At 38.3% G+C, this 27,513-nt stretch overlaps 1 protein-coding gene across 5 annotated transcripts in view; it reads left to right on the forward strand.

The window, feature by feature from the left end:
- Positions 1-27,207, forward strand: part of arhgap35a (Rho GTPase activating protein 35a) — a 96,450-nt gene extending 69,243 nt beyond the window's left edge. For 4 of the 5 annotated variants that reach the window (XM_067365910.1, XM_067365909.1, XM_067365911.1 and 1 more), the window contains 6 exons: positions 1,429-1,573; positions 8,714-8,791; positions 10,659-10,841; positions 16,719-16,850; positions 23,978-24,083; positions 24,174-27,207. In XM_067365910.1, the coding sequence (XP_067222011.1) occupies positions 1,429-1,573; positions 8,714-8,791; positions 10,659-10,841; positions 16,719-16,850; positions 23,978-24,083; positions 24,174-24,600 (1,071 nt within the window). In that variant the 3' untranslated portion in view covers positions 24,601-27,207. The remainder of the gene's footprint in view (positions 1-1,428; positions 1,574-8,713; positions 8,792-10,658; positions 10,842-16,718; positions 16,851-23,977; positions 24,084-24,173) is intronic. The other variant, XM_067365913.1, reaches the window with a different exon arrangement.
- Positions 27,208-27,513: the final 306 nt, after the last annotated feature.

The raw sequence follows: 27,513 nt of genomic DNA on the forward strand, positions 1-27,513 counted from the left end.
TCATATTAAAAGGAGTTCGAATAAGCCTTTCCTGCTTCTGTCTACTATGCCATCTGCACTTTCTCTCTCTTTCTCAGTATGTTGGACTGCAAGGCCGGAAATGTTAACTCAGCCTTTTAAAATCTCCTCAACCAACAAGTGGAATGTTTTAAATTCCGGTGTCACCTAGTTCCATTTCTAATGCCCCCTGTGACTTTGCACCAGCAACTGCAAAGCAAATAATTGCTTGGTAGATACTTGGTAGATACTTGGGGACTTATTACAATGTGAAGTTTCCCAAAACTGGTTAGTGAGGCATAACATAACCCAACATAGTATTCATTCAGTTGAAATACTAAAGTATCCTTTCGTGTCTGAAGTTGCAAATGGGTGGAGTAGCAGTTATTAACATGATGTAGCTGGTTTGCTTTGTGCATCTTGCTGTGTGACCTCCATTGCAGGGTGAACGCATTACTTTTGCACAACATTGCCATCCCAGTAATACTTTCTGTGAACTGTAATTGGAGCACAGATTCTTTACCGAGAGTTTGGAGAGGGGAGGAGGGTGGTAATTATGTAAACGTCTATTGAGAGGAGCCAGTAGGGATTTAGGTGAAATCTGAAAATGAGGAGAGGAGTGGGAAGTGTAAGGAAAAAAAAAGAGAAAGAGGGAGAATAAGAGAGAAAAGGAGGTAAATGTGGCATGGTTCGTGAATGTGTGAAAAGCAGAGCTTTGACCTGCGGATGTACCAGGAAGCTGGGATGCCTTCTAGCTATGGAGCAGACAGACTCGGGCCTAATAATCATCATGGCTTTTTCTCTTGTCTGACAGTACTGCAGACACACTGGCCAACGAGCCGTGATGCCCTGCTGCAGAGCATTATAGGGAGGTGGGGGTGGGGGGTGGGGGTATAAGCATTGTAATCTCCTGCAGATCTTGACGTACCTCGACGTACCTCAATATATAATGTCACATTGCTGGAATAACGTGAATGATTTGACCACGTTTAGGGTGGTCTGATGCACAGTGTTTCCGGTAAATATTTAGACACTTGTATGACACTTAAAAATAGATGAATTTCATTGTATGAGATACAACATATAAAACCAAGTGCCAACTAATGATAGTAGACCTTTTTTCACTTTTAATGAACTGGTATCAAGGTGATTTTATTGTATGGATATATGAAGTCAGTTCTCCTCAAGTTCAGAGTAACTACATGTAGTTCTATGATCTATGAACATATTCCACTAACATTTGACAACCTTGTTAAGATGTTAAATATATATTTTGTTTTTTTTTAATTTTAACAATATAACTATTCTTTTTCAAAACCTGTTGATATCCTTTTGTATGCACTTAATTGTGGCTCAAGTATGTGTGCATTGCACCTAGCTTACCTCTTGTCATTTTACCACAAAATAAGATGTTCCTCTCCTGTCTTACAGAAAACGCGGCCAAAGGCTCGTCAGTCATCATTGTCCAAACCTCTTGAGAGTAACTACTTTGGAGTTCCCTTGGCCAACGTTGTCTCGGCTGAGCGGCCCATTCCACTCTTCATCGAAAAGTGTATTCGTTACATTGAGACTACAGGTAAGCGGCACATGGCCAACATTCCAATGTTTTATCTTTTTTTCTGAGTGAGGTATTGGAATTAGTTAGATGCTAATGCTTGCATGCAAATGTAAACAGTATGTGACAAGAAGTCTTGGTGTGAAGACCCTTTTTTTATGAAATGGTAGTTGTGAACTGACAGCTGTCTTCAACTCAAGAGAATGTGCTTTCCCATCAACAGTGAAGTACATACATTTTACATTTTAACACAAAATGTATACAGGTAGATTAAATGTTTAGATTAAATTGGTAGATTAAACTTTGTAATCGGATACCTGCTGAAGAGTAACAATAACAAAAGTATTTCTGAAGCTAGCCTCCTTGTTAGTGTGCCCATCTCATGCCGGTTGACGCTGGTTGATATCCCACTCGCCATCCGAGTCACGGTACCACTGCAAGTGATCCTAATAGCACAGTTGCAGTGGTGCCATGACCCTGAATTGGAGTGAGGTTTACTGAGTTGAGTGTAATTGAGGCTAGCTAGTAAGAGCTATGTGAGTAAACCTCACTCCTCTGATCTCAAGAGGTCTGCTAGTGAATGACGTTAAAGGCTTAAGTTAAATCCAACTCTGAGCATTGTAAGGATAAATTTGGTTGCTGTCACTTTAAGAGTAAGACCCCATGCATGCTTACATCCGATAGATACACATCCAGATTCTCACCTCTCGTGTTTACGAGAATACTTGCAGAGAGGGGTATTTTGACCTGAGGTAATATGTGTATGTCTATCCAGGTGTACTGAGGACGCGAAAGAGAAATAAATTTGGAGTTTGCAAGCTATTTGAAACGTGCCACTCTCTCTCTGTGTGCGCGCGAACCTTGTATGTGCTTCTGTGCGATACGGAATTAAATACTCTTTTGCCTCTTCTAGGGCTGTAATGGTTTTATATCTATTTAATGTGTAAACTAGCAAGACAAAACACGTGCAAATGATAACCTTTCACTCTATTGCAGTTAAACTTGCAATTGATCCACGAATCACATGCGTGACGAACCATGGGGCTTGGTCGAGTGTTAACCAACGATCTGGTTAACAACTACTAGCCAGACTGGGAGACCAACTAAGACCAAACTTAGGCTGGTTTGATGTTTTTGTCAACAGGGTATATGCCTAACCTGTATGTTAACATGAGTTAATTTTAACATTTTGAATGATCCCACAGAGCTCAGTATGCGAATAAGAGCCTTATAATGCGAATAAGAGCATTATGATAATGCAATGCATCTAGCAGGTATGTGCACTTGTTAAGCGCGTATCTACGCAGCTGTGATTTGGGTCGGTAGCATTAGCGCCATTAGCTTCCAGGGATTAAGCTCATCAACTGAGAGCAAGTGCATGTGCTCCGGCTGGTGTTATCTGTAACGCTGAGTGTTGGAGAACACATCAGTATTCCCTCTGGGATGCATCTGTCCATCTGTAGTTCAGATAAATTAAACCCTGCGCAACCTAGAAAACGTGGCAAAAATGTATTTTCTGTCATTCTCTGTGGCAACTCAAGAATAATAAAATCATAGATAAAGAATCCTCTACATGCTTTTATGTAATAATTACATACATATAACATGAAGTGTATGAATTTCAGAGCACTGGCCCTTGAAGAGAGCACTCAACCACACCCTTTGGATCGTGTGTGTGAACCACTAGGGGCAGAATGGAGTCAATGGACCTGCCATTAATAGTTTTCTTAAGTCAGCTCCTGATCTGTGTCCTTCATTTCCATTTCCTTTTCACCCCGCCCTTCTCCCACCTTTTTCATGTTCTGTTGTGGATGTGTGTAAGTTGCCAAGCCCCTTGCGGTAATTTTCTGCCTGATAACTCCCTCATTGAGATCGATATCACATAGCAGAAATGGCGAACAATCTTTCGGGCTCAGCTCTTTTTTTTTGTGCTCTGTGGGTGGAACTGCCTTTTTACAACAGCCTACAGCGTGATTTGCTGATAGTACTCTCAGAGTGAACACTAGAGAATACACACTCACTCACTCAAAGTACCTTACCCATCAAAACAATACAACCTCACAACCTTATCAGAATTACACCGAATTGCTTTTACAAAGGCTTTTGTCGAAAATGTCAGATTGATATGTCAAGTAAGTCCTGCTAACAGCAACGGTTAAGATGTGCTTAGTCATGGTGGCTCAGTCTTGTACATATAGCAACACTGTGTCTTTCACTGCCTCATAAAAACTAAAATTACCTGTAACTGTTTAAATTAGGGACGGGTCACGGTGGTCATGTAAAAACCAACTAGTAGGTTTATGAGGTCAGCTATTTAGATTTAGATTATATAGACTTTTTTTCTTATTTTTGTAGCTTTTATAGCTGAACGCATAATCAAATAATTAAAAGACAAATTAAATTGCAAGTAGAAGGGTATGTGGAGATGAGTTATGTGAATGACACATGAAGTCTGATGAGCTTTTTGTGGATGACTGCAAGCTCAGATTCCCTGGGAGCCTGGACTTGCCTAATACAACATGCCTACTTATATGGGTTTTTTTTTTTTTTAACAATGACTAGTTCAAACCAATGTTGACTAATCAATTATCAAAGTATATTGTTCAAAATTTGGGGGTTGGTAAGAATTTACGATTTTTTTTTTTTGTCTCTCATGCTCACCAAGGCTGCATTTGTTTAATCAAAAACATACTATAATTTAAAAATAACTCAATTTATTTAAAATGTAATTTATTCCTGTGATGCAAAGCTGAATTTTCAGCATCATTACTCCAGTCTTCAGGGTCACATGGCCCTTCAGAAATCATTCTAATATGCTGATTTGCTGTGCAAGAAACATTCCTCCTGAAAACGGTTACAAAAGAACAGCATTTATTTGGAATGGAAGTCTTTTATAACATTATCAATAGCTATGTTTTCATCCAAATTTGCGTATTTAACTTTTGAATATCGCATAAAACATTTGCGAATAAAGCACTGTTTCCATCCAGCAAGTCAACATGAACAAAAATGTCACTTCCTGATACACAGGTGCTAAATATCACAAAGAAAAAAGGAAGTTTCTGCAATAGAAGCCATCGTATATAATAATTTTCATATATAATAAATTATTTGTGCCTCCAAGTGTGCAGACAAAACGCAATAAATGCTGTCATGTTATTTTGCATTCAAATGCCTGGTATTTGTGAACGCAATAGTGTGAGGCGCTTCAGGGAGGGAATTAAACCGAACCACTTTAAGGACAGACTTTGCTCAGGCATTACAGAATGACCATAAACAGCATTTCAGATGCTGTGTAATGAGCTTGGTTCGCTGGTTGGTCCAGTTATGCTGTTAATTTGCAAAGTTTTTTGATGCGCATCAAGGAATTTATTCAGTAAAAGTGTTTCCATCGTAGTTTATGCACATGTTTTCGTGTCACTACGTTTTCGTGTCCTACTCATTTGAGTGCATACATTTTTTTTATGAGCATTTTTAGAATTTATGCGCATCTTGGCGTTTCCATCCAGCCTTTTTTTATGCAATATTCCAAAATGCACATAAAAATAGGTGGATGGAAACATAGCTAATGTCTTTACTGTCACTTTTGATCAATTCAATGCATCCTTGCTGAATAAAATAAATCATTTCTTTGGAAAAAGTAGTGCATGTCTAGTCTAAATGTACAGTATTTATTTAAAGGCGTAGTTCATCATAGTTCACCAAGAATATCCTACCCACTCTTTTCAGTATAATAAAGTGAAAGGGCTGGGCTGTCAAGTTCTAAAATGACCAATGATCCATCCTAAAATTGAATGAACGATTCTAGCGGGTTCATAAGAGAAGTAGCAGTATCCAAGAACGAATCGTTCTTTTCAGTCAGATATTGTGAATCATTTGACTCAATATGGCTTTAGAAGACATAAAATGTAGAGCATAAATCTTATAGACAACTAGAATGATACTTTTATGTTCTTTTGCGAAAGCTTCAGCCCTGTTCTTTATAGATTGAACTTCACAATTTCTTACTTTGATAACAGACATTGTTGTTTTCATTGTTGGGTGATAAATGTACTTTGAGCAAACTAGCCAAGTTTTATTTATTCATTTATTTCTGGTGAAGGATTCACATCATTTTCTCTTATTTCTTCTTGTGTTTGATGGGGCAGAAATGGAAGCACAGTCATAGCCTCTTACGTAACCTCAGTTTTATATAGTTTCTATAGGGATCCATTTTCTGTCCCTTCCGTTCTGCCCTCTGGACCAAACATACTTGCGTTCCCCTATTGTTTCTCTCATTTCCTGTTCATTCTTCTAGGTAAATCTTCCATCTCAACATTTAACTTCTCTTTCCTCTTTATCTCTTCTATCCCTCTCTTATCTGTTAGTCCTTTATGTGCTATAGCAAATGAGTATTGAGTGTTTTAGGGCCACGAGGTTTGCTTTTCCACACATTATTCTCTATTTCTCATAGCGACACTCATCTGAGCTTTGATGGCACCCATTCCAGAATTAGTCCAGTCTGTTTAGCTGTAACTTGTCACTAAGGAGACCCTATTTTAATATAATTCACATTATGAAATGTACAGTAGAAATAGCTGTAGTTATAGAGACAGAAGCAGGGAACGTGACAGCTGTTGAAGGAGGAGAAATGCTGAATTGGCTGGAACTGGCCCCGGAGGATATGCTGAAGATGAATGCAGGAAGCGGCAGGAGTTTGTTTGGACATGTTGCGGGGTTAGCTGTGCATTAGGATGGCTTTAAGCAAAAAAGGTCATGGTGAGTCTCAGTTAGAGAAGCCCATGAGGCTCAGAGTGTTTCTTAAAATGTCTTAACTCGATGCTCTCTTGACGTTGCTAATGGAATGGATGTTCAGTATGAAGGCCAAAAGATTGAGAGGGATGGACATTCAAAGGCATTCGAAAAATTATATAATGAACTGGAAATATGGTGACTTCCTTGTATTGTCATTGACTGTCCTTCAGAGGATGTTTCTCTTTCTCCCTCCATATATTCCTGTGGCTTTTTTTCTAGAAGCCTATAGTTTGTGATTAGAGTTGTTCTAAGCTATGAATTGATAGTCTTGAGTGTTTTTCTACTGGGAAAGCTCATCTTAATTTAGTTAGGTTCATTTGATCAACTCCCCTCAAAATGATCATCAAAACATGCAAGTTTTGAAGCAAATAACTTAACAGGCCAAATAAAAAGCACATTCAGGGCTTGTCAATAAGGTTGATCCAGTGGCCTGAGGATGGAGTGAGAGTTTCGGACCAGCTGATGAAACTGTCACTTGTCATTAGTGGGCCACTGCTACGTTTTCACTAAATTTAACATTTGTTGATCTTGTACATGTGTTTCATGCCTTGTGAACTCAGTTTTCTCTCATTTTATACTGTTGTTGTGAATTCTGTGGATTTTAAATCTGACTAGAGCTGCCTAACAAAGTCTTGGAAACATCAATTAGAAATTGTAAACCAATCAGTAATGCTTACATCATTGGCCATTGAAAAATGTTTATGAATTTATGGTCTCTCTCTCTCTTTCTGTCTGTCTGTAATTGACTTTTTTCTTATGTAGAGTTAAGGCCTGTACACACCGGGACAAATATCGCACGCGTTTATCGCCAGCGTTTTTCGAGACGTTTTTTGTGTTCACACCCAAGCGATTTTCACTGCCGATGCGCAGAGTGAACGTGCAATTTCACTCCCGGACAGTAGATGGCGCTTTTGCTTAACGGTAGTGCAAATAAACACATTTATGATATTAATAAAGTTAAATAAGATAAAAATGCAGATATTAAATGGCATATATGAGAGATGGTAGTCAGAAACAGTAGTGCAAATAAACATTTATGAAATAAACATTCTCAACTATATTTCTTGAATGTAAAAGAAAGAAAAACGGCAAAAATACAGAAATAATACACATCTATTGGTATGGCCAAGAAGTGGCAGGGCACCCATAGCATGCATTTCAATCAGCTCCCTAGTTCACTAGTCAGGGCACTGATCAGGGAGTCGGTCACATTCATTTAAATGGTATACTGATACACGACTTGGGAAGCTAGGGAGCTGTTTGAGACGCAGGGATAGTTTGTAGGGGTCTTCCTCGTCTACTTACTTTCTCTTCGTCGTCTTGTGTGCTCGGTAAGACCGTTTTGTGCTTGAGCGCCACCAAGTCGTGTTTTACTGTAACTTCAGCATCTCTAGGCACGTGAACAAAAGCACCAATCGCATTGGTCGGCCAGTTTTTAACGCGGCGCGTCAAACCAAAAAAACGAACCCGAGGTGTTTTTAAAAAAATGACGCTTTTACGCCTCTCGTTTTTCGCGTCGGTGTGCACACTCACATTGGCGCCCGTTGTTTAGTCATGATGCGTTAAACGTCGGTGAAAATCGCGCGATATTCGTCCCGGTGTGAACAGGCCTTTACTCTTCTACTAAACTTAATGGTCTAATGCAACCATATTTATTAGTGTGCAAGTTGTAACTTAGTGTTCATTTACATCAAAACTAGGCTAAGTTGTATCTTAAGCACAGCTGGTGAAACTGTGGTGCATTCTTAAATTTGAATTTTGTGATCGCATATCTATAACATGGTATGAAAGTTGATCTTTCAGAAGTTTTATGGCCCTTTTCTCGCCTTTTTTTCCTCATGTTCTTACATTCCGCCATAAACACACCCTTCCTTTCTACACACATTTCCCTTCCTGCAGCTCTACAGAAAAGCTTTCATGGATAATTGATCAGGAGAGGTGAGGCAATCAATGCGGTCTGCCTCGGCAACGCGCCGACTCATTTCCGAGAGTGTCTCTCTGCCTCTCGCGCTGTCTTTCTCTTTATCGATGTACTTGTTTTTTCTCTGCTTGTCTGAGATGGGCCAAGCTGAGCGTCCTCTGGCTCTTGCCTCCATGTGCATCTGCAGGGCACAAGACGCAAGCTGCTCTCTGCCAGTGGCAGCGCTCATTCTTCATGTACGACTGATAAGTCAAACAGTGAAGATCTGACAGCCGGAGTGTGGTCGTGCAATTAGTAGCCTCAGATATAAATTAAATATGTGAAATTCATTGTACATTCTGAGCTGGAGATAACGCCATTGTGGCTCTTATCAAACTCTGAGACTGTGTAAATTGAACGGAGTGCAAAACTCATGAATTAATGTCAACTCTCTCTCTCTCTCACAGGGTTGAGCACAGAGGGAATCTACAGGGTGAGTGGAAATAAGGCGGAGATGGAAAGCATGCAGCGACAGTTTGACCAGGGTGAGTCACATGACTTTGTCTTTTTCACTTTCCTTTTCTTTCGATCTCTCTTTTCCGTCAACATTTTTTTTTTTTTTTTTTTTTTTTTAGTGTGCTTTATTGGCATGACAAATTCATATAAATTGTACAAAACTTAACTTTTTATATATATATATATAAAGTATTATATAGCAATAAGTTGCCAGCCACCACCAGCAATTTTGATAATTTTGACAAAACTTTAATGGCCCCCAGAATATTTAGTTTTATGTATATTTTTTTATCAACACTTGAATGTGGGTAAGTTTTCCAAGACTACAACATACATAAACAATGCTTTTATCTAGGGCTGGGACAATACATCGATTCACGATTCACAATACAATCAGTTCTCTCGCATCAGTTCTGAGTTTATTTTTAACTAGCGCTGTACGCTAGTTTTTAACCACACTATCAAATGCTCATGAAGAAGAGTGCTGGACAGCGATCGTGCATTCGGCTGAGTCATGTAAGTGGTTAAATATACTTTGGCTCAGAATGCTTTTATGACACAAGATTAATGTAAACACAGCCCACTGTGAACACCCTTGTAATTCGCTTCAACCTTTTCGAACTTTATGAATTGATTATTTTAGGTTTATGTGGTGTGTGTAAAGGAACTGGAAGCAAGCAGAGTATGGCTGTTTCTAAAGCACGCAGTGACATCTGCTGTTAAAAACGAGAATCGAGAATTAATGTATTGTCCCAACTCTACTTTTATCGCTTGTTTCTGCTTTGATCTGGAGATTCTCTACTCTTTCAGAAGTTGTGTAATAGTGCCCTCTACCATATAACAGTGAAAACATGGAAAGCTGGAAAATTCTGTCGAGGAAGCGTTGTCTCATAAATGACGGAAAATTCTGTCAATGGTTGGGAAAGAGTTAGTAAATAAGAAATAAAGCTAGTAAGATACATCAATATGCAATTACAAAAGAAGAGTGAAGTAGATTATAAGTTGAAAATGTTAGAAGGGAAATTAGTTAGGGCAAATTTAAACAATCCAGTATTGGGAATGGTTCACGTTATTTAGGCAGACATGAAGAATGCATTTAAATTAGCACATTTCAGGAACTGCTGATCAATCTCAGCAAAAGAAGTCATATTTTACCTGTTGCATCTTGCAGTCTGAAGTAATTGTGATGATAAAAAGTTTGTACACCACAAAATAATACAATATCAATTACATATTGATATTGTGTTAATACTGCATATACAATATCGTACACTAATCAAGCGCCACTAACTATATGGTTGAAACTCCAAAACAGTAGGTGGAAGTATTGTACCTTGATGCTGTTTGACACCCGCCATAAAACAAAAAAGAGAAGAATGTCTACTTTCATACTATATAGTGGGCGAGATGAGTGTCAGAATTCATGAAGTGTGCATTTGATGAACTCCTTACTATCTTATGAATCCATAGGAAACGAGTTGTGAACAAGTGTGCCGCACAAGTCCTGGAAAGTGAAGCCAATACATTTTGATCGCTCCCAGGTGGCTGGATGCAGTATAGGTCATAATCCCCACCCTCTCCATGTAATCTAATGGGATGTGAGACAAACTAAACAATCGAATTACACTTCAAATACATTTTTTTCAAAGATGGTTTCTGTCATTTTATGTAGTTTTTATCATGCTGATTTAAGTTCAAGTGTTTTTTTTTTTTTTGTTTTTTTGTTTTTTTTAAATAACTTTGGTTTTAGTTATAAAAACCGTGGCGTCTTGACTGACAGCTGATATTGCCAGCTTCTCTGAGCCACTTTTTTCGGGAAGAGATTGGAGCTTTAACTTTAATTTCTACATTTCCATAACTGTATATTTCGCACCTACATAATGAGTTGTTCTGCAGTAATCTGTACTAACCGATTCTGCGGGAGTGTGGGCGGGGCCTTGATACCGCGGCTCCACTTCATGCTCACTACTTCGCAGTCTCGGGCCCCGGGTTCACTACTGCGCAGACTTGGGTTCCAAGATGTCAGCGCCATTTTGGGACATTGGCGGCTTCACTTTTCTACAGTGGAAGAGAGTGAAGGTGCGTTGTCCATCTTTTTTTACAGTCTATGGTTGTGAACAGCAAAGCGACACAACTGATGCCGTAGGTCACATGACAGTGACAACATGGTGAATGTAGTTATTCCGCATTTCTTTCATACTGTATAGAACATACTACTTTTTTTTTTTTTTTTTTTTACAGTCGTGAAGCAAGTTTCAAACCAAGTGTGGTACCTACTATACAGCATGCTTTTTTGAATGCCGCAAGTGTGTAGCTACTACTGCCACACAAAATCATAGGGGCTTTCGCACCTGGTAGTTATCAGAACTCAGTTATAGGAACTAGCCAACAGGGCAGTCCTAGACTGGGTAAACCCTGCCTGATCTGCCGGCGATTTGATTTCGCCCGGCAACTCAGTCTGGAAACCCGTACATTCATTTCTGCTGCATCTGTTACACTTTTGCGGGAACCAATCACAGACTGGCTTATCCACCTTGCTCGCGGGTACAGAGCTCTTTCTATGGCTCTGGGCGGGTATAACACGACGTCTCTCGCACGACCGTCAATCCAATTCCTTTTAACGTCTCGATGCTAAATGACTTCTTTAGTTTAGCAAACAAATTGCTCGACTGGGTGTAAATATCACTCACTTTCATGTTTTTTTGCACAACCTGCAAAAATCGCTCGATGCCATTGCTGCTTCTGCAAACCGCCGATCAACGCTACAAACCAATACAGACTAAACCTGTCTGGAGTCTTCGCGTCGCTCTGCAAAAGTACGTCACCCGGATCGTTGATCTGATTTGTTGAAGGGCTATCCAATTGCGTGAATAATGCTCGTTGATCACACCTCTTGTGCAGTAGAAAATACATAGAGACTCCCCAGAACCAATGTTCAATTTTAAATTAAGCTTGGTCTGGTGATAGCCAGACAAGGACAGTCCCTCAAGACCCGCATTTTCCCCTTAGGGTCATTTTTCTGGTTGCATTCGCACCGCTAGTAGGAACTCTGAAGTGACGTAATTAAAGTATGGCATTCAGCAACGTCAGCAACTAGAGGATGGAGGACGCCATGATCAGAGCTGTATTTTTGTTGTGTGCTGTGGGATTCATGAAAACGGAGTATAAGTTATGAGATTGAAGGAGCAAAAAGGAGGGCTAAGAGACACAATATCCTATGACAACTTGCAGTGCTGCATATAATCGAGGCTGAGGTCCATCTATCGCTGTTTTCCATGTTTGCAGAGTAAGTATATGTAAATTGTGCGTTTATATGGCTTTTTGAAAATGGCGGGTACTGGTGTTTCATAAGGCATGCGCTCGGCCAATCAACATACACTTGCGTCTCTGGTAGTTCTTATTGTGCTGGTTTAGACTGTATGAGCTGATTTATTCCCCCCAAAAGGTGTTCCTGTAACTAAAATCATTCCCGTTCCTGCGTTGCGAGCACGCCAAAAAGTGGGTACTTTGAAAACATATGAAAAAAAAAAAAGGGGGTGTTAGACTTAGACTTAGATTTTGCTTTTGTACAGTTTTGGTTACAAACTCTCTCTCCACCTCCCTACACTCTAATTTCAAGTTGATTCATTGGCCAAAAAGGGGAAAACCCAAAATAAACCTGAGTGCGACTTGAGTTAGAATCCCAGCTACTGTATACTATATACTCTCCACTATACTAATCTAATAAGTATGGAAGCTTGTTTCTGCCATGGAATAAAAAAAATCAAAGACGACTTGTCTCACAATTCTGACTTTTTTTTCTCTCAATTTAGTGTTTATATCTCACAGTTCTGAGAAAATCTGTTGCTTGGTTGCCATCTCATGGGCACTCAGTTCCACATAAGTCTTTTTGAGTTTTATAACAACTAATTGTGTAATACTAGAGGGTAATACTTTGATTTGTTTCTTTGATTTATAATGTGATACTACATCATAATTAGGGTTGCAAAATTCCGGGGATTTTCAAAGATGGAAACTTTCCATGGGAATTTATGGGAATTTAAGGGAACAAACTGGAAATTTGCAAAATTGCAGGTTACCCTATAAAAGAACAAACAAAAACACAAACTGTTTTATGTTTGTATATGATAAAGTTTATATAAATTACCTCAAATTTCCAATTAATCCCCTTTAATTCCTGTAAATTCTCCTGTAAATTCTGTCCAACTTGAAATATTCCCAATATTCCCCATCTTAACTTCAATTGAAAGTTTCCAGATATTTTTCGCCCCTTTGCCACCTTAAGCATATGTATGATTTACACAGTACAAAACAAAATAATATGGCACATGTCCAGAAAACATTGTAAAACCTTGCTGTTTTGTACTTTCATTGTTGCTTTAAAAACAGTACTCAAATTGCTCACTATCTTAAATTTAGTGAAGCTAGGAACATTACCAAACTATAATCAATGACACCTGCCAATTTCCAATTCCTCTTTCTTTGTCTTTTTCTACTTGTCTGGCCCACATGAACTTCCACACTCTCACATTACCCTGCTGTTGTAGCAGCATAATCTAAAGACATCTCATGGATATCATAGTACATACAGAACTCTGTTACTCATATTTGCCTTGGGGAAAAGTTTGAGTGGGCCAGTCACAGTAGACCTGGCTGACCTCGCTGTTTTCAAAGAAATGGCTGCTATTCCTCGGTGCATGGATCACATTTCCGTCAATGAGCACATTGTAGAGCAGATAAGCTCAATTAACCAGGACTGATCCACAGCTATTGATCCTGCCCACCAAGGGCCATTACGAAAGCATAATGTCGGAGTGCATAGAGTATGCCTGCATTATGTGCATACTTGAGAAGAGGCAGAACAGTGTCTGTTTTTGCTTGTTAAGACATGTGTATATATAGTTAAGACTTGTATATGTATGTGTGTGTATGATATAATAGAGCATAATATAATGTCATATACAATATATACTACCATTTAAAAGTTTGGAGTCATTGATTATAAATAATACTTTTATTTAGAACACATTCAATTGATCAAAAGGGACAGTAAAGTCATGTAACAGAATATTTCTATTTCCAATAAATGCTGTTCTTTGAACTTTCTATTCATCAAAGAATCCTGAAAAAACATTAAAGGGTTAGTTCATCCAAAAATGAAAATTCTGTCATTAATTTCTCACCCTCATGTCGTTCTACACTCGTAAGACCTTTGTTCATCTTCAGAACACAAATTAAGGTATTTTTGATAAAATCCGATGGCTCAGTGAGGCCTCCATTGACAGCAACGTAATGAACACTTTCAGATGCCCAGAAAGCTCCTAAAGACATATTTAAATAATTTTATGGTTCAACCATAATGTTATGAAGTGACAAGAATACTTTGTGCAGCAAAAAAAAAAAAAAAAAAAAAAAAGTAAAGACTTCTAGACTTCATCTAGTGATGGACAATTTCAAAGCACTGCTTCATGAAGCTTCAAAGCTTTACGAATCTTTTGTTTCGAATCAGTGTTTCGGAGCATGTATCAAACTGCCAAAGTCACGTGATTTCAGTAAACAAGGCTTCGTTACATCACAAGTGTTTCAAAATTTCAATGGTTCACCACTGGGGGGCGTGACTTTGGCAGTTTGATACGCGCTCCGAACCACTGATTCTAAAACAAAAGATTCGCAAAGCTTCGAAGCTTCATGAAGCAGTGTTTTGAGATCATCCATCACTAGATATTGTTGAATGAAGTCCTAATTTTGTTTTTTTACCGCACAAAATCATGCGATCATGTGAAAACTGGAGTAATGATGCTGAAAATTAAGCTTTGTAATATATATTTTAAAATAATAACATTTATTTGAAAAAATCTAGTAGACGTGGACTAAAAGCCCCAAATCTTTAATTTTGACTTCATTGAGGTCTTTAAAGAAACTGTTGTATGCTGTGGATGCATGTCTGTGTGTGTGTATGCCACTACAGGCCGCCCTCTGTGTGTGTGTATGTGTTTGCGCCGGAAGAGAAGGTCAGTTAATTACCAGCAGATTGGTTTGGGTAATGAACCGCAAGCGCACACGCTCCACTGATCCGGTCGGGCCTGGTTCGGATCGGCATCAGCTAATAGAAGGCGAAGGCTCGTGTCTGATCGATCAGAACCCCGCACAGCCAGGTGACAATACAATTAAGGTGGAAATTACTGCGCAGGTATGTGCTCAGCAGCATCTCAACCAACTCCAGTGAGCAGGTGGAGAAATGTCAGACGATTCACAATCAGGTGCTACACAGCCATTATCGATCTCTGATAAAATAGAATCAGGACGCATAGAGCAACTGATCTGGGGTCAACTGGATTTAACACGCTAGGCTGAAAGATTACAATAGTAATGTGCACGTAGAGTGAAATGTTTTATAGCTTTATCTCAATCATATTGGCAGAACCTGAGATCAAAATTGTTTTAATCATCGCTTGTTTTGTTTGAATCTCATAACCTCTCACCCTCTCCCATGCACCAATTTTGCGCTTGCACGCCAAGCACACATTCTCCAATTAGATACACATTTCGCCGGCTCAGCCGAGAGATTAAAGATGCATCCAGACAGCAAGAGTGGGCAGGTTTGATTTTAAGGGACACATGATTTAAGAAAGACCCCCTTGTGTGAATAAAGGAGCTGAATTTTGGAAGAAGCCATCTTTAAAAGATGTTTATATGGTCCTGTGTGCTTGAGGCCTCTGATTTTAAGAAACAGACTGTTTAGTTTAAATTTAGATCAAGTACTTTTATAATATCTAGAGAAATGTGTCCACTTGCCTTTCCATTCATCTCAATGGCAGTTACTTGGCTGGAGCAAAGGGGCGTTGCTAGAGGGGGGAAAGGTGGGACTGATTCTTGGGACTTTCCGTTTATATTTCGGTCCATAATGTATTTAGAAATGATGGTGCTGGTCACATCTATAAATATATGAGTGTTTCTTCAAATATTGACACCTTTGGACTTTTTTGTTAGAAGTTTTCGCATTTAATTTATAATTCGTTTTTGATAAATAATAAAATCCAAATTAATTGTTCAGAAGATGGAAATGCAATTATAGTTTTTGGAATAAAATAACTCATTTGTCTTGCTAAGGCTAATTTAATATCTAGCATTTAATGTATTAAAATTAAATACAATTAATATGTTTTGCATAATTTGAAAGAATTGGAAATGATGCTCAACATTCTGCATGAATGATATTCATCTTGATTTCTAATATTCATCTCAAGCTGTTCACTGGTGCTGTTTTTCTCATTGGTAGGCAAGTACACTGAGTTTACAAACTTTATTATCTAATAAATTATGCAAATTTATTTTTTTTCCTTTACTTTTATTTAGCAAGGATAAATTAAATTGATCAAAAGTGACAGTAAGACATTTATGTCACAAAGATTAAAAAATAAACAAAAAAATATTCGGCAGCACAACTGTTTTCAGTAATCAGAAATGTTTCTTAAGCAGCAAATCAGCATATTAGAATGATTTCTGAAGGATCATGTGACACTGAAGACTGGAGTAATGATGCTGAAAGTTCAGATTTAATATTGTAGGAATACGATAATTTTTTAATTTTAAAATATATTACAATAGAAAAGTTATTTTAGAAATTTAATAATATTTCACAACATGCTGTATTTCGGATTAAATAAGTGCAGTCTGAGCATATTTTCAAAACGATCAGTTTAATGTGATCATAAAGAAAAAAAAAAAAGTTGAAATCTGTTAGTTTTCATAAAATTCAACCGTTGGCACATAAAAGAGAAACATCCATATGTTCACTTAGCTGGTCACACCCTGAGAATGATCAGGGTAGACTTGTACTACATTTGTTTCAGCTTGACTGTAATTTAACTACTTTAAATTGCAAGTAACTTGAGAAGCTGCAGTGATTCACAAACTTCCATTTGAAAGCCTAACCACAGCCTCTCTACATTATAGACCCTAACATTGACCTGATCGAGAAGGACCTGTCTGTGAACACAGTGGCTGGAGCTATGAAGAGCTTCTTCTCGGAGCTGCCCGATCCTCTGGTACCCTACAGCATGCAGGTGGAGCTGGTGGAGGCCTTCAGTGAGTATATACTATACATGTTGACCTGTGAACAATCAATAAAAGCACTGATACAGGCTGGATTTTCCATAGCCATATGTTTACTCTCAGAAAGCAGTGTGCTTGCTTGTAGTCTTCGGAGGTTAATGTTCTCTGGAGATCTCCTCTGGTGAACCCCCTATGTGTAGAGAGCTCTTGTTAGAGGGCGAAAAAAAAACAACAACGGATAAGCCAGTGCGTAGAATAGGATCTACTCTAAGAAACATGCTGGCAGAAATGGACTAAGAGTGTGTTTTCCTGTTGCAGCATTATAGACTGACTTCTTTCCCGTTCTTTAGTACACAAACACACTCACACTCTCTCTCTCAGTGTGAAGTTCAGCATTGTCTACTCTGGGCATCGCTCCAACCCAAAGCGATGAGACTTAAGCCTAAGATTGCCGTTAGTCCTACACTCCAGACTGTTTCTCAATAAACAAGCCCTCTCAAGTACTACCATGCTTTAAATAGTTTCACAAACGGCAGGCCTGATTCAGCAGAAAACAAAGCGAAACACCCAAACCTGCACTGGTGTATTGGAGCACAAAAGAGGGGCTTTGATTGGTTCAGTTATTCTGTATCCAATCATGATGTCGTGTCACTCAATTTGCCAGTGATAATATTTTGGTATATAAAAAATATATTGGTATGTAAATTTGGTATACAGTCAGTTGCATTTTTTTTTTTTTTTTAGTTTTTGTGAATTTAATCTATCAAATACCAACGTGATCAGACACTAAAATTCGAGCTGCTGAAAATTATACTTGTTTTCAAAAAAAAAAAAAAAAAAATGTATTTGTGTGTTTTCAGATAAAAATGTAAGGGGATAACTGCATAATCAGGGACTAAACTAACTTTTTGCCACATCTGCCAATGGAAAATTTACCAGCCAAAACGCTATTTTTTTCAAAACGCAGGTAGTTATGACATAATTTAGATACAAGTGAAAATGCACAATCCTCTATTCCAATTTCAATACCACAACTAAAACTACAAGCTTAACTTACTTTTCAGGCAGGTCTAACAGTAGTTTTCTGGTACAGAAATGTAATAAAGTAGTAATCAAATAAATAACACTGCATATCCTTTTTAAAGTTTAAGAGCAGTGAGTGATCCCCCCCCCCCTTGTAGTTTGGTTAACATTAAAACGCAGACAGCAGCAGGATTATTAGGATGCATGAATGCATGCATGGATCATGCCTTTTCTTTCTCAACTGAAGACATAACCAACTATGTTTATTAAGATTAGGGATGCACCGATACCAGTTTTTTAATGACTGAGTACAAGTACTGGTACTTTTTTTTTCCTTCTGGTAGTCACCGATACCAATGCATTTATTAATTTCTCTCTTTTTTTTTTTTTCCTTTATTATTACTTCAATGAAAAAATAAAAAATTGTATGTGCTTGTCACAAACACAAATTTCACTGTCCAATAACCTTCAAAGTTCATAATTACCAATATATATAATTGTTGTTATATAAAAAGAAATTTACAAATTACAAACAATACAACAAATACTAAAGATACAAATTAAATAAACTTGTTTTTCAGATACAGTAGGTTTATTTACCATGTAGCTATACATTTATTTACTGTGACCAATATAGGCTACGGTCCCTTTAACAAATCCATGGATACTGATACACATCCTGTTTTCACCCAAATGTTTACGTCCGACTGTATTTACGTGAGATACTCCACACGATGGACATTTTGACAACTATGTGTGCATTTGACCATTCAGGCGCAAGGAGAACCGATCGCGCGCAGTCTGAGAGAACTGGGATCGCTTGCAAGAAAGAGAGAGCGCACTTCTGGTAGGGCTGGGCGATATATCTCGAATGCTTTTGTCACACGCATTTCGTCAGTTAAGCCGGTTCCCTGATTACCGCTAAATCTCCATCACCTGCTTTCAAATGGAGCGGCATTTAATAGACAGAGCCGTAGTTCACTGACAAGCCACGCAATATCGCGTTCAATATCGATATGAATCGCCGTCGATATTGAACGCGATATTGCGTGGCTTGTCAGTGAACTACGGCTCTGTCTATTAAATGCCGCTCCATTTGAAAGCAGGTGATGCCGATTTAGCGGTTTATACTGGTATCGGTATCGGTGCATCCCTAATTAGGATACTCAACGAGACAGGCATTTTTTGACATAATTTTGTGTGAATTTGTCCGGTCAAGCACAGGAAGGCATGAAAGAAAGCTCAACTTAGTATTTGCGTACTGAGACGCTGCTTTCAGGGTGCGTGATTCAGATGTTTCGGATGTTGAAATTCCCACATAGCGTGTGAGTAACGAATTTCTTTACGCGTGTTCTAGCGCTTGAATATTTACATTAGAAAGGCTTCAGTTTTCGCGATGATGCAGGTCGGACCCGTCAACTGTACAGAGCATCGATCATGCTTTGTTAAAATTCGTAAAAATGTTACCGGCCATCTGGCAACTGACAGAGTTTCATAAACTCACCAACACCGATTTTTGAGTGTTGTGTTTGGGAGTTGCTGTTCAGTTGCTAATGTGTTCGAAGTGGTTTGTGACATGTGGGACGTGTTCCGAGCCAAAGGTTAAAGAGATAGTTCACCCTGCATTAAAAATGTCATCTTTTACTCACCCTCATGTCATTCCAAACCATTTTTTCTTCTTCTATGGAACATAAAAGAAAATACTTTAAAAAAATGTTAGGATTTGTTTTTTCCATACAATGGAAGGCAAGGCAATGATAACCAAAACTTTTTGGTTACCAACATTCTTCAAAATATCATCTTGTGTGTTCTGCAGAAGAAAGAAACTCAGTTTGGAGCAACATGAGGGCGAGTAAAATTCATTTTTAGGTGAACTAACCTTTCAGTGCTTAGGTCACAGATTTGAACAAACTCCTAAACATAAATACAAGCAATATATTGTAGTAGTGATGCTTACCTTAGCAAAACTGCTTGTAAGCCAAAACTAAAAGATTGGTTTAATGCAAGAACATTACAGAAGCCCATTGAGATTAAGAGGAAAAAGAGGACAGACGGCAGATCACCTGACTGCCGTGTCACTCTCTGCAGGTGGTGGGCGGGGCTTTGCTCTTGTCCGTCTGTCACTGGACGCCATGGCAACAGCCCAGCAGGCTTGTTCTGTTTTAGTCTCTGAAGGCACAGGAAGCACCTGCACTGCTTTAAGACCTTCTGCATATTCCTTTGCTTTGTTATTCTACCATCTATTAGACATCTCGCAGTGGCGTTGGTTATTTATTCTGATTGATTAAACAATATGTGCATATTCTGTCTCAAATCAACAACGTCTGGGCAGGTTTTAAATACGCTGATGTTTCGAGATGACTTTATTACTGCTAATACACAAGGTCAATGTTTTGTTCAAATGCCTAATGCTGAGTATTAAAGGGATAGTTCACCCAAAAATGAAAATTTGATGTTTATCTGCTTACCCCCAGTGCATCCAAGATGTAGGTGACATTTTTTCTTCAGTCGATCACAAATGATGATTTTTAACTGCAACCACTGCCATCTGTCATTCAAATAATAGCAGTGATTGGGAACTTCATCTATAAGAGTGAATAAACCTTGCTTAGACAAATCCAAATTAAACCCTGCGGCTCGTGACGACACATTAATGTCCTAAGACACGAAACGATCGGTTTGTGAGAGAAACCGAAAAGTATTTATATCATTTTTTACCTCTAATACACCACTATGTCCAACTCCTTTCAGCTTCCTGCTAGTGAGGTTTTATTCACTCTTATAGATGAAGTTCCCATCTACTGCAATTATTTGAATGACAGAGGGCAGCGGTTGCAGTTAAAAATCATCATTTGTGATCGACTGAAGAAAAAATGTCACCTACATCTTGGATGCACTGGGGGTAAGCTGATAAACATCAAATTTTCATTTTTGGGTAAACTATCCCTTTAAGCCCAAAGTATACTTCAATTTTGATGGGACCATTTAGCATATGTGTACAGCCGAACACATAGCCTTTCAAAGTAGGGATGCACCGATGTATGGCCCAATAATCGTTATTGGCAGATAAAAGCAATTATTTTTAATGTCGGCCATATGCTGATTGTTTAAAAACAGACGATGATTGGGGCCAATTATATCCTGTCAATCAAAAAACTCATACTGTGTGTGTGAATAAAATGCCTCTTGTGTTGAATTTAGGGCTGTCTAAGTTAAAGCTAAATGAACACATTAACAGTTAAAACAAAAGCGATGTTAAAGCAGGCTCTATTTGATCCATAAATCGCCCATAGTTCAAGCCAGGGTTGCCAGGTCTGAGATTTTTCCCTACACCAAACATTATTTGTAGCGCTCCTCCCATCCAATAATTGCGAAGAGCTTTGTGCTTTACTTCTGATAAGAAACAAACAGAACGCTGTAGCGCCTCAGTTCAAGCGGCAGGGCAAAGTGCAAGTCTTTTCTTTCACTTTAATACAAGTTATAGCATAAAAAACATGCATGAACATCAGAAGGTATGTTGAAAGATACAGTACAACTTACTGAAATGTATCATATCCCGTGGAAAAATGCCAGTAAAACTGCTTGTGAACAATGTCACTTAATGTTGCATTTACTTCAGGAAAGTTATTCAATGTTCACAGTTTGATAGTTAGCTGTAAAAAAAAAAACAAAAAAACAATAGAGGGTAACTTGGTTACTGGTAATTATGTATGTATGTTTGAATAAATTTGTCATGAACACAAGTGTTTATGAAAACTACCTTATGTGCAACAAACATTTCAGTTTTTGAGTGCAGTTATTATATCTGAAATAAAAAATAAATAGCAGTTGAATATAATAGTTTGGGCTCTGTTGTTAAAGTTAACTTCTAATATTATAGTAATGTAACAAATGAGACGATTCCCTGTATAGTTTACAGCAAATTTAGTATTGTGCATCTCGATTTCAAATTATACTCCACACATGCACATATGACAGGCAGTTGCCACCCCATAAAAGAGAATTTTAACGTAAATTCTATTAATTGACCATTAATAATCGCAATAATAATATCAAGGTACAAAAAATATTCAACAATTCTGATTTTATTATTGTCATAATCATGCAGCCCATTTTTTTTTTTCCAATATCATGCAGCCTTACTAGCAACCATATAGAAACGCTCTGGCATCACGGTGGTTTTGCACGTTTTCCTTGTAGTTACTGCAGTAATTCTGCATCTGGGGCCACAATGCATAATGCTGATGTGAGTGTGTGTAATGCTGACATCAGAGTGTGTGTGTGTGTGACCAGGGAGGAACACATCTGCCGTAGTGGTCACATGTTCTGACACAGGGCTCACAGCGTTAAGGGCTGATGTAAGCCGTTCTGACTCACCGCAACCATCAAGCTCGCTGCACCCAGGGCGTGTGTGTGTGTGTGTGTGTCTCTGTGTGTGACTGTGCACACTACACAATTATTTCTGTACATATACTGTTTGTGTGTGTGACACTGTGCTTCATTGAACAATCCCTCAGTCACCCCAGATGAGACTGATGGGAAGTCTAGCACACACACACACCCCTTTTTTCACTGTTACTCCTCCCTAGAGTTGTTGTTCATTGATTTAGGTGGAGCGTGCTGCTTCCTTTGTGCATATTAGAACTCATTATTCTCAAATTACTTCCTTTAGCATCACTTTCCAAGCAATCTGAGGTCCCAAAGCCAAATGTAGATAGCATTTCAGGAAAGAGCCCCCACACAGATTTCATCTTGAGTAACTGCAGTGATTACATTTCATCAAAACATTCAATCCAAGTCTTAATTAGTATTCAGCATTTGACAAGTCTGATGTAAAATTATGGAGAACTGGGAGTCTGTTTACTACTATTATTATTTTATTTTAATGACTATTTTATAATTTTAGTAAACTTTTTTTTAACCTTGAATTAAACGGTTTTAAATTTGTCCATTTTTCACTTTAAAAATATATGTAACTACATTTATTTAACTATATTTTAAAACGAGTTAAAGGAAGACTTTTATTGTCTATTAATTTGTTTATAATGTGTTAAGGTGTTTAACTTTCAGAAAATGTTCATTCACCTTAGGAGGTAAAACTTTATTTTTAATGTTTTAATTTACACTTACTTCAAAATGAGGTTTCAACCCTGTTACAAAAAATGAAGATTTTTGAAGTTTAAAACTGTTATGTTTAATTTCATTATTTTGCAGCAGTAAATTCTCAAAAAAAACAAAAAAAAAACATGAAATGATTGAATCTTAGATCTAATAAGTTCTAATAAAATATATTGTAAATATACCAGAATAGGTAACAGGGTTGCAAATCTATTTGAATTAAGCTGTCAGTCAGTATGGCCTCGCTAGTTTACGACCAAATGTTGATTTAAAGTTATTGATGAACTTTTATTTTTCTGAGGTTAGTTGTAACCTTCAACCCTGTTATGACTATTTTTTTATATATATATATATATATATATATATATATATATATATATATATATATATATATATATATATATATATATATATATATATATATATGCTCAATTTTTACACAAATTGTAGATTTCACTGTATTCGTCAAGCTGAGTCATAGTCATAATAACAGGGTTGACGGTTCAGCTTGACGAATGCAGTGAAATCTACAATTTGTGTAAATGTTTAGCAAATTAAATATGGTTGTTTGCTTGTATTCCTGCCATGCCCTATAAATTGTTAATTCCAAAATGTAATGAAACAAAGTTTTATTAGTGGAAATATCTATGGTAACAGGGTTGAACTCATATGTGTGGGACACGGCTAGATATGTTTATGGTAAATTGTTAATACTACAAAACACATCTACTCATTCTTTCTCTTAAAAACATGGGATTTGTGCCTTTGTTGCTTTACGGAAACTAATGGGAGATAATGTTTGAGATGTTCCTGTAAGAGAGGTCATTAGATTACAAAAACAGACTGTTCTGGTCTTGAAGGTCTTCAAACTTTCAAGCCATTGTCAAGACTAACTCCTGTGTGTGTGCATCATGTCGCCCTCTAACTCTTTGTCTGTTGTGGGACAAGTGAACACCTGTGAAGCATGAAGAAAATAAATGTGTTTGTGTCTCATTCTGTTCCTTCTCGACCCCCTGCAGAAATCAATGATCGAGAGCAGCGTCTCCACACCATGAAGGACGTGCTACGCAGGTTCCCTCGAGAAAACTACGACGTCTTCAAATACGTCATCACTCACCTGAACAAGTGAGAATCGGCGCCATCCCTAGGGCGACACACGATCAAACTCGCTCGTGCAAATCTTTTCCGTTCTCACTGTCTCTCTCTTTCTTTCAGGGTGAGTCAAAACAGCCGCCTGAACCTGATGACCAGCGAGAATTTGTCCATCTGTTTCTGGCCGACGCTAATGCGGCCCGATTTCACCACCATGGATGCGCTGACGGCCACTCGCACCTACCAGACAATCATCGAGACCTTTATCCACCAGTGTGCTTTTTTCTTCTACAATCAACCCTTGGCCGACACACCCAGCGGCCTGTCCGGACAACCCGCCTCGCCTACCACCATCTTGTCTTCTGCCTCCTCCATACCGGGCTCCGCCTACTCCGCCTGTTATGCCCCACTACAACCCATAGCTCCGCCTTTCAGTCCCGCCCAACAGTCCCCGCCCCATTCTCCACCTCCTACCCCTCAATCCCCAATCCAGAGCCTGCTCCCTCCGCTCCACCCTCATCACACCCCTACGGAACAACACACGCTGTGAACCTGCAGACGAGGAGGAGAACTTTGGGAGCACTGAATGAGATTAATTACATGGAAGAAATTTCCGAGGAGATTGCACGGCTGTGCCTGACTTATCGCAAGCAAAAGCAGACGAGGAACGAGAAAGAAAGAGGTCAAGAGTCCATGAGCTGCGTCAACCACACTTCATCGCCCTCTTTCTGCATCATGCTACTCCATAAATCGCAGCGCCGCTCTGTCCCTTTACGCTCCTCGCGCACACACACACACATATACAACTGCACATGAAGTGTGGTACCCCCAAACTCAGATTTCTTATGGGTCCACGTGACGTAGATGCCACACCGGTTCAGCATTGTCTTCGTCAACCAATGGGCTGAACCCCACCACTGTACGCAACCTCCTAGGATTAAGGTTAAGCGGGCCAACAGGGAGGCCTATATATTCACCAGATATTTGTTGCAGCTTTCGACCGTTGTTATTATCAAATTTCTGACGCAGCAACACAACCACATTCCTGCTCCTTATTTATCCTGTTTCGCTTTTACAGAGGGACGAAAATCAAAAGACAAAACCAGAACATGACGAACTGGATCTAGTTTTGCTCGGATGGATGTGTTTGGAATGCTTTCGCACAGCATTCTGGGATTTGAAGTCTTTTCCGCACCTGTATCTCTTGTCACATCCAGAACATGCTGGAAGACTAATGCTTCTTTTATTGCAGAATGTCCTCACATCCACACAACCCTCGATTTCCTGTTCCATGAGGGTCTTTTTTCATTGTCTGTTCATTTGGGAGATGTGTTATTTTTCTTTGTACACGTTTGCAGGAAGTCCCTCCCTTCTAGCTCATGTTAGATTTGTGGACTACTTTTTTGTGCAACGAGTGGTGACTTTTAAAGATGGGTTAGGTTGTGGTCCACCTGCATTTGGAGGGGAGGTATGCACTAAATCAAGAGTTACCTCACGATGTGAGTTCTGGAAGGTAAAGGAAGTTTGCACTAGAGGAGACGCTGTCTACCTGTGACTATTCAGATGGCAATGAATCAGTGAACTGTGGAAGCCTAGAGAAGGGATGGTGGTAGTAAAGATAGATGGAAATAATGGCTTTTGGGAGTCTTTAATGCGTTCGAAATCAGAGACGCCGATTTTATGAGCTTGCAATTAGTGGCTTTTGTCAAGTCTAACTAAATATCTGTACTTCAGAGTTGACCTCAGAAGGATGACATTGTTTATAAAATCCCAAACGTTTTTAAAAGAAAGATTAGGGGAAGAAAACGTGGGCACGGAAACAGGAAAGTTAACGTGGTTGCTTGTGACTAGACTTTTCCCTTAGTCGGCTCTTGGAGCACAACACTACCACCCAGTGGACAAAGCGGGTGTTGCATGTTAAATTCAGTCCGTTTTCATGCTAATGCTACATTTTTGTTCGTTTTTCTAGAAAATGCTGGACGCATTTAATGTCACATCGATTCACTTTGTAGCAAAATTAATAAAAAAATTAGAAATACCAATATTCCCCAGCACTTATACCTTGTTAAGTGAGTTTACTCGCTCCGAATTAGATCATTTTCTGTGTTCATTTGAACGTTTGTTGTGAGCCATGGTTTTCAAGTGGAGCAGACATTGTGAAACTGTGAAACAATCACGTTTATGGAGATAAACGAATGTATCCCACAGCAGATTTCACTTTTTTCATTTTTGTGCATATCTCTCCGTGTAATACATGTTAATTCTCACCACCAGTAAGTGAACCACAACTGCCCTGACCCCTTTTAACATGTCAATCAACGTCTGACTTCTGATTGGCTGTGATGAGCTGCAGCTCTGCTTAAACACTACGTCTTTTGCCCTCAGAGAGCAGAAGTAATGGTATATTTTGGGAAATCGGGAGCTGTGTGGCCTATACGCCCCTGGTACTTTGTGTATGAATGCTGCATTCTCTGTGTATTTTCAGTGTATATTCTTTCAGAGGCGACTGTCCTTCGCAGCCAAAGACTGTGTGAAAAAAATGAATAAAAAAGGGCAGGGGAGACATGACAAACGAAAACGTGTATTAAAAATGTGATATTGGTTCAGCAATCCGATTGGGCTGCATCACTTTATTTTTTGTTTCATTTTATTATTATTATTTTTTTTTCTCAACAATGGTGACAGATTGTCTGCTAAGTTAAAGGAGAAATGAGCAAAACTATATTCAGAATGGTTTATTTGTACGTTAGGGGGTCTAAAACTTTGCCCTATAGTCAATGGTGATAGAAAAGGTTTTCTTTTTATGTTTTATTTTAATAATTAAAAAAATGAGACGAAACATTTTTTAACAGTTGTTTTTGTTTGTTTGTTTTTTTTTTTTGTGAATGGTGTAAAGGCCACAATGATGTAGTGCATGATTCAAGACCAGGTCAGGGAGAGGGGTCTGCCACTCTCAGTATTAAAAAAGGAAGAAAAAATGAACAAAGAAAAAAATAGAATGGAAAAAAATAATGAAATAAATGAAGTTACATCTACAAAAAAATAATAAAATGTCATTATTTGCCAAGACGTTGGTAATTGGTCTCAATGGGAATGGTGTATAAACAGTAAGGCCTTCTGTGACCTGTATTATAGTTAATAAATCAATCTTGTAAAATCTGTCTATTGTCTTTATTTAATAGTTGCTGAATGTTTACAAATTCCATCTGTGCTTTTTGGTCACAACTTATACTATAATGAATGCATGTGATTAATTCAAAATCCTTAACGTGTCAATAATTTAACAGAAATAAATTACTATTACTGAAGCATATATATATATATATATATATATATATATATATATATATATATATATATATATATATATATATATATATATATATAAATATAAATAAAATTAGGGCTGTCAATAGATTAAAATGTTAAGTTGCGATTAATCACCCAAAAGGGTGTGATTAAT

This window comes from Chanodichthys erythropterus, chromosome 17 (genome assembly GCF_024489055.1).
Source record: "Chanodichthys erythropterus isolate Z2021 chromosome 17, ASM2448905v1, whole genome shotgun sequence".
NCBI lineage: Eukaryota > Metazoa > Chordata > Actinopteri > Cypriniformes > Xenocyprididae > Chanodichthys > Chanodichthys erythropterus.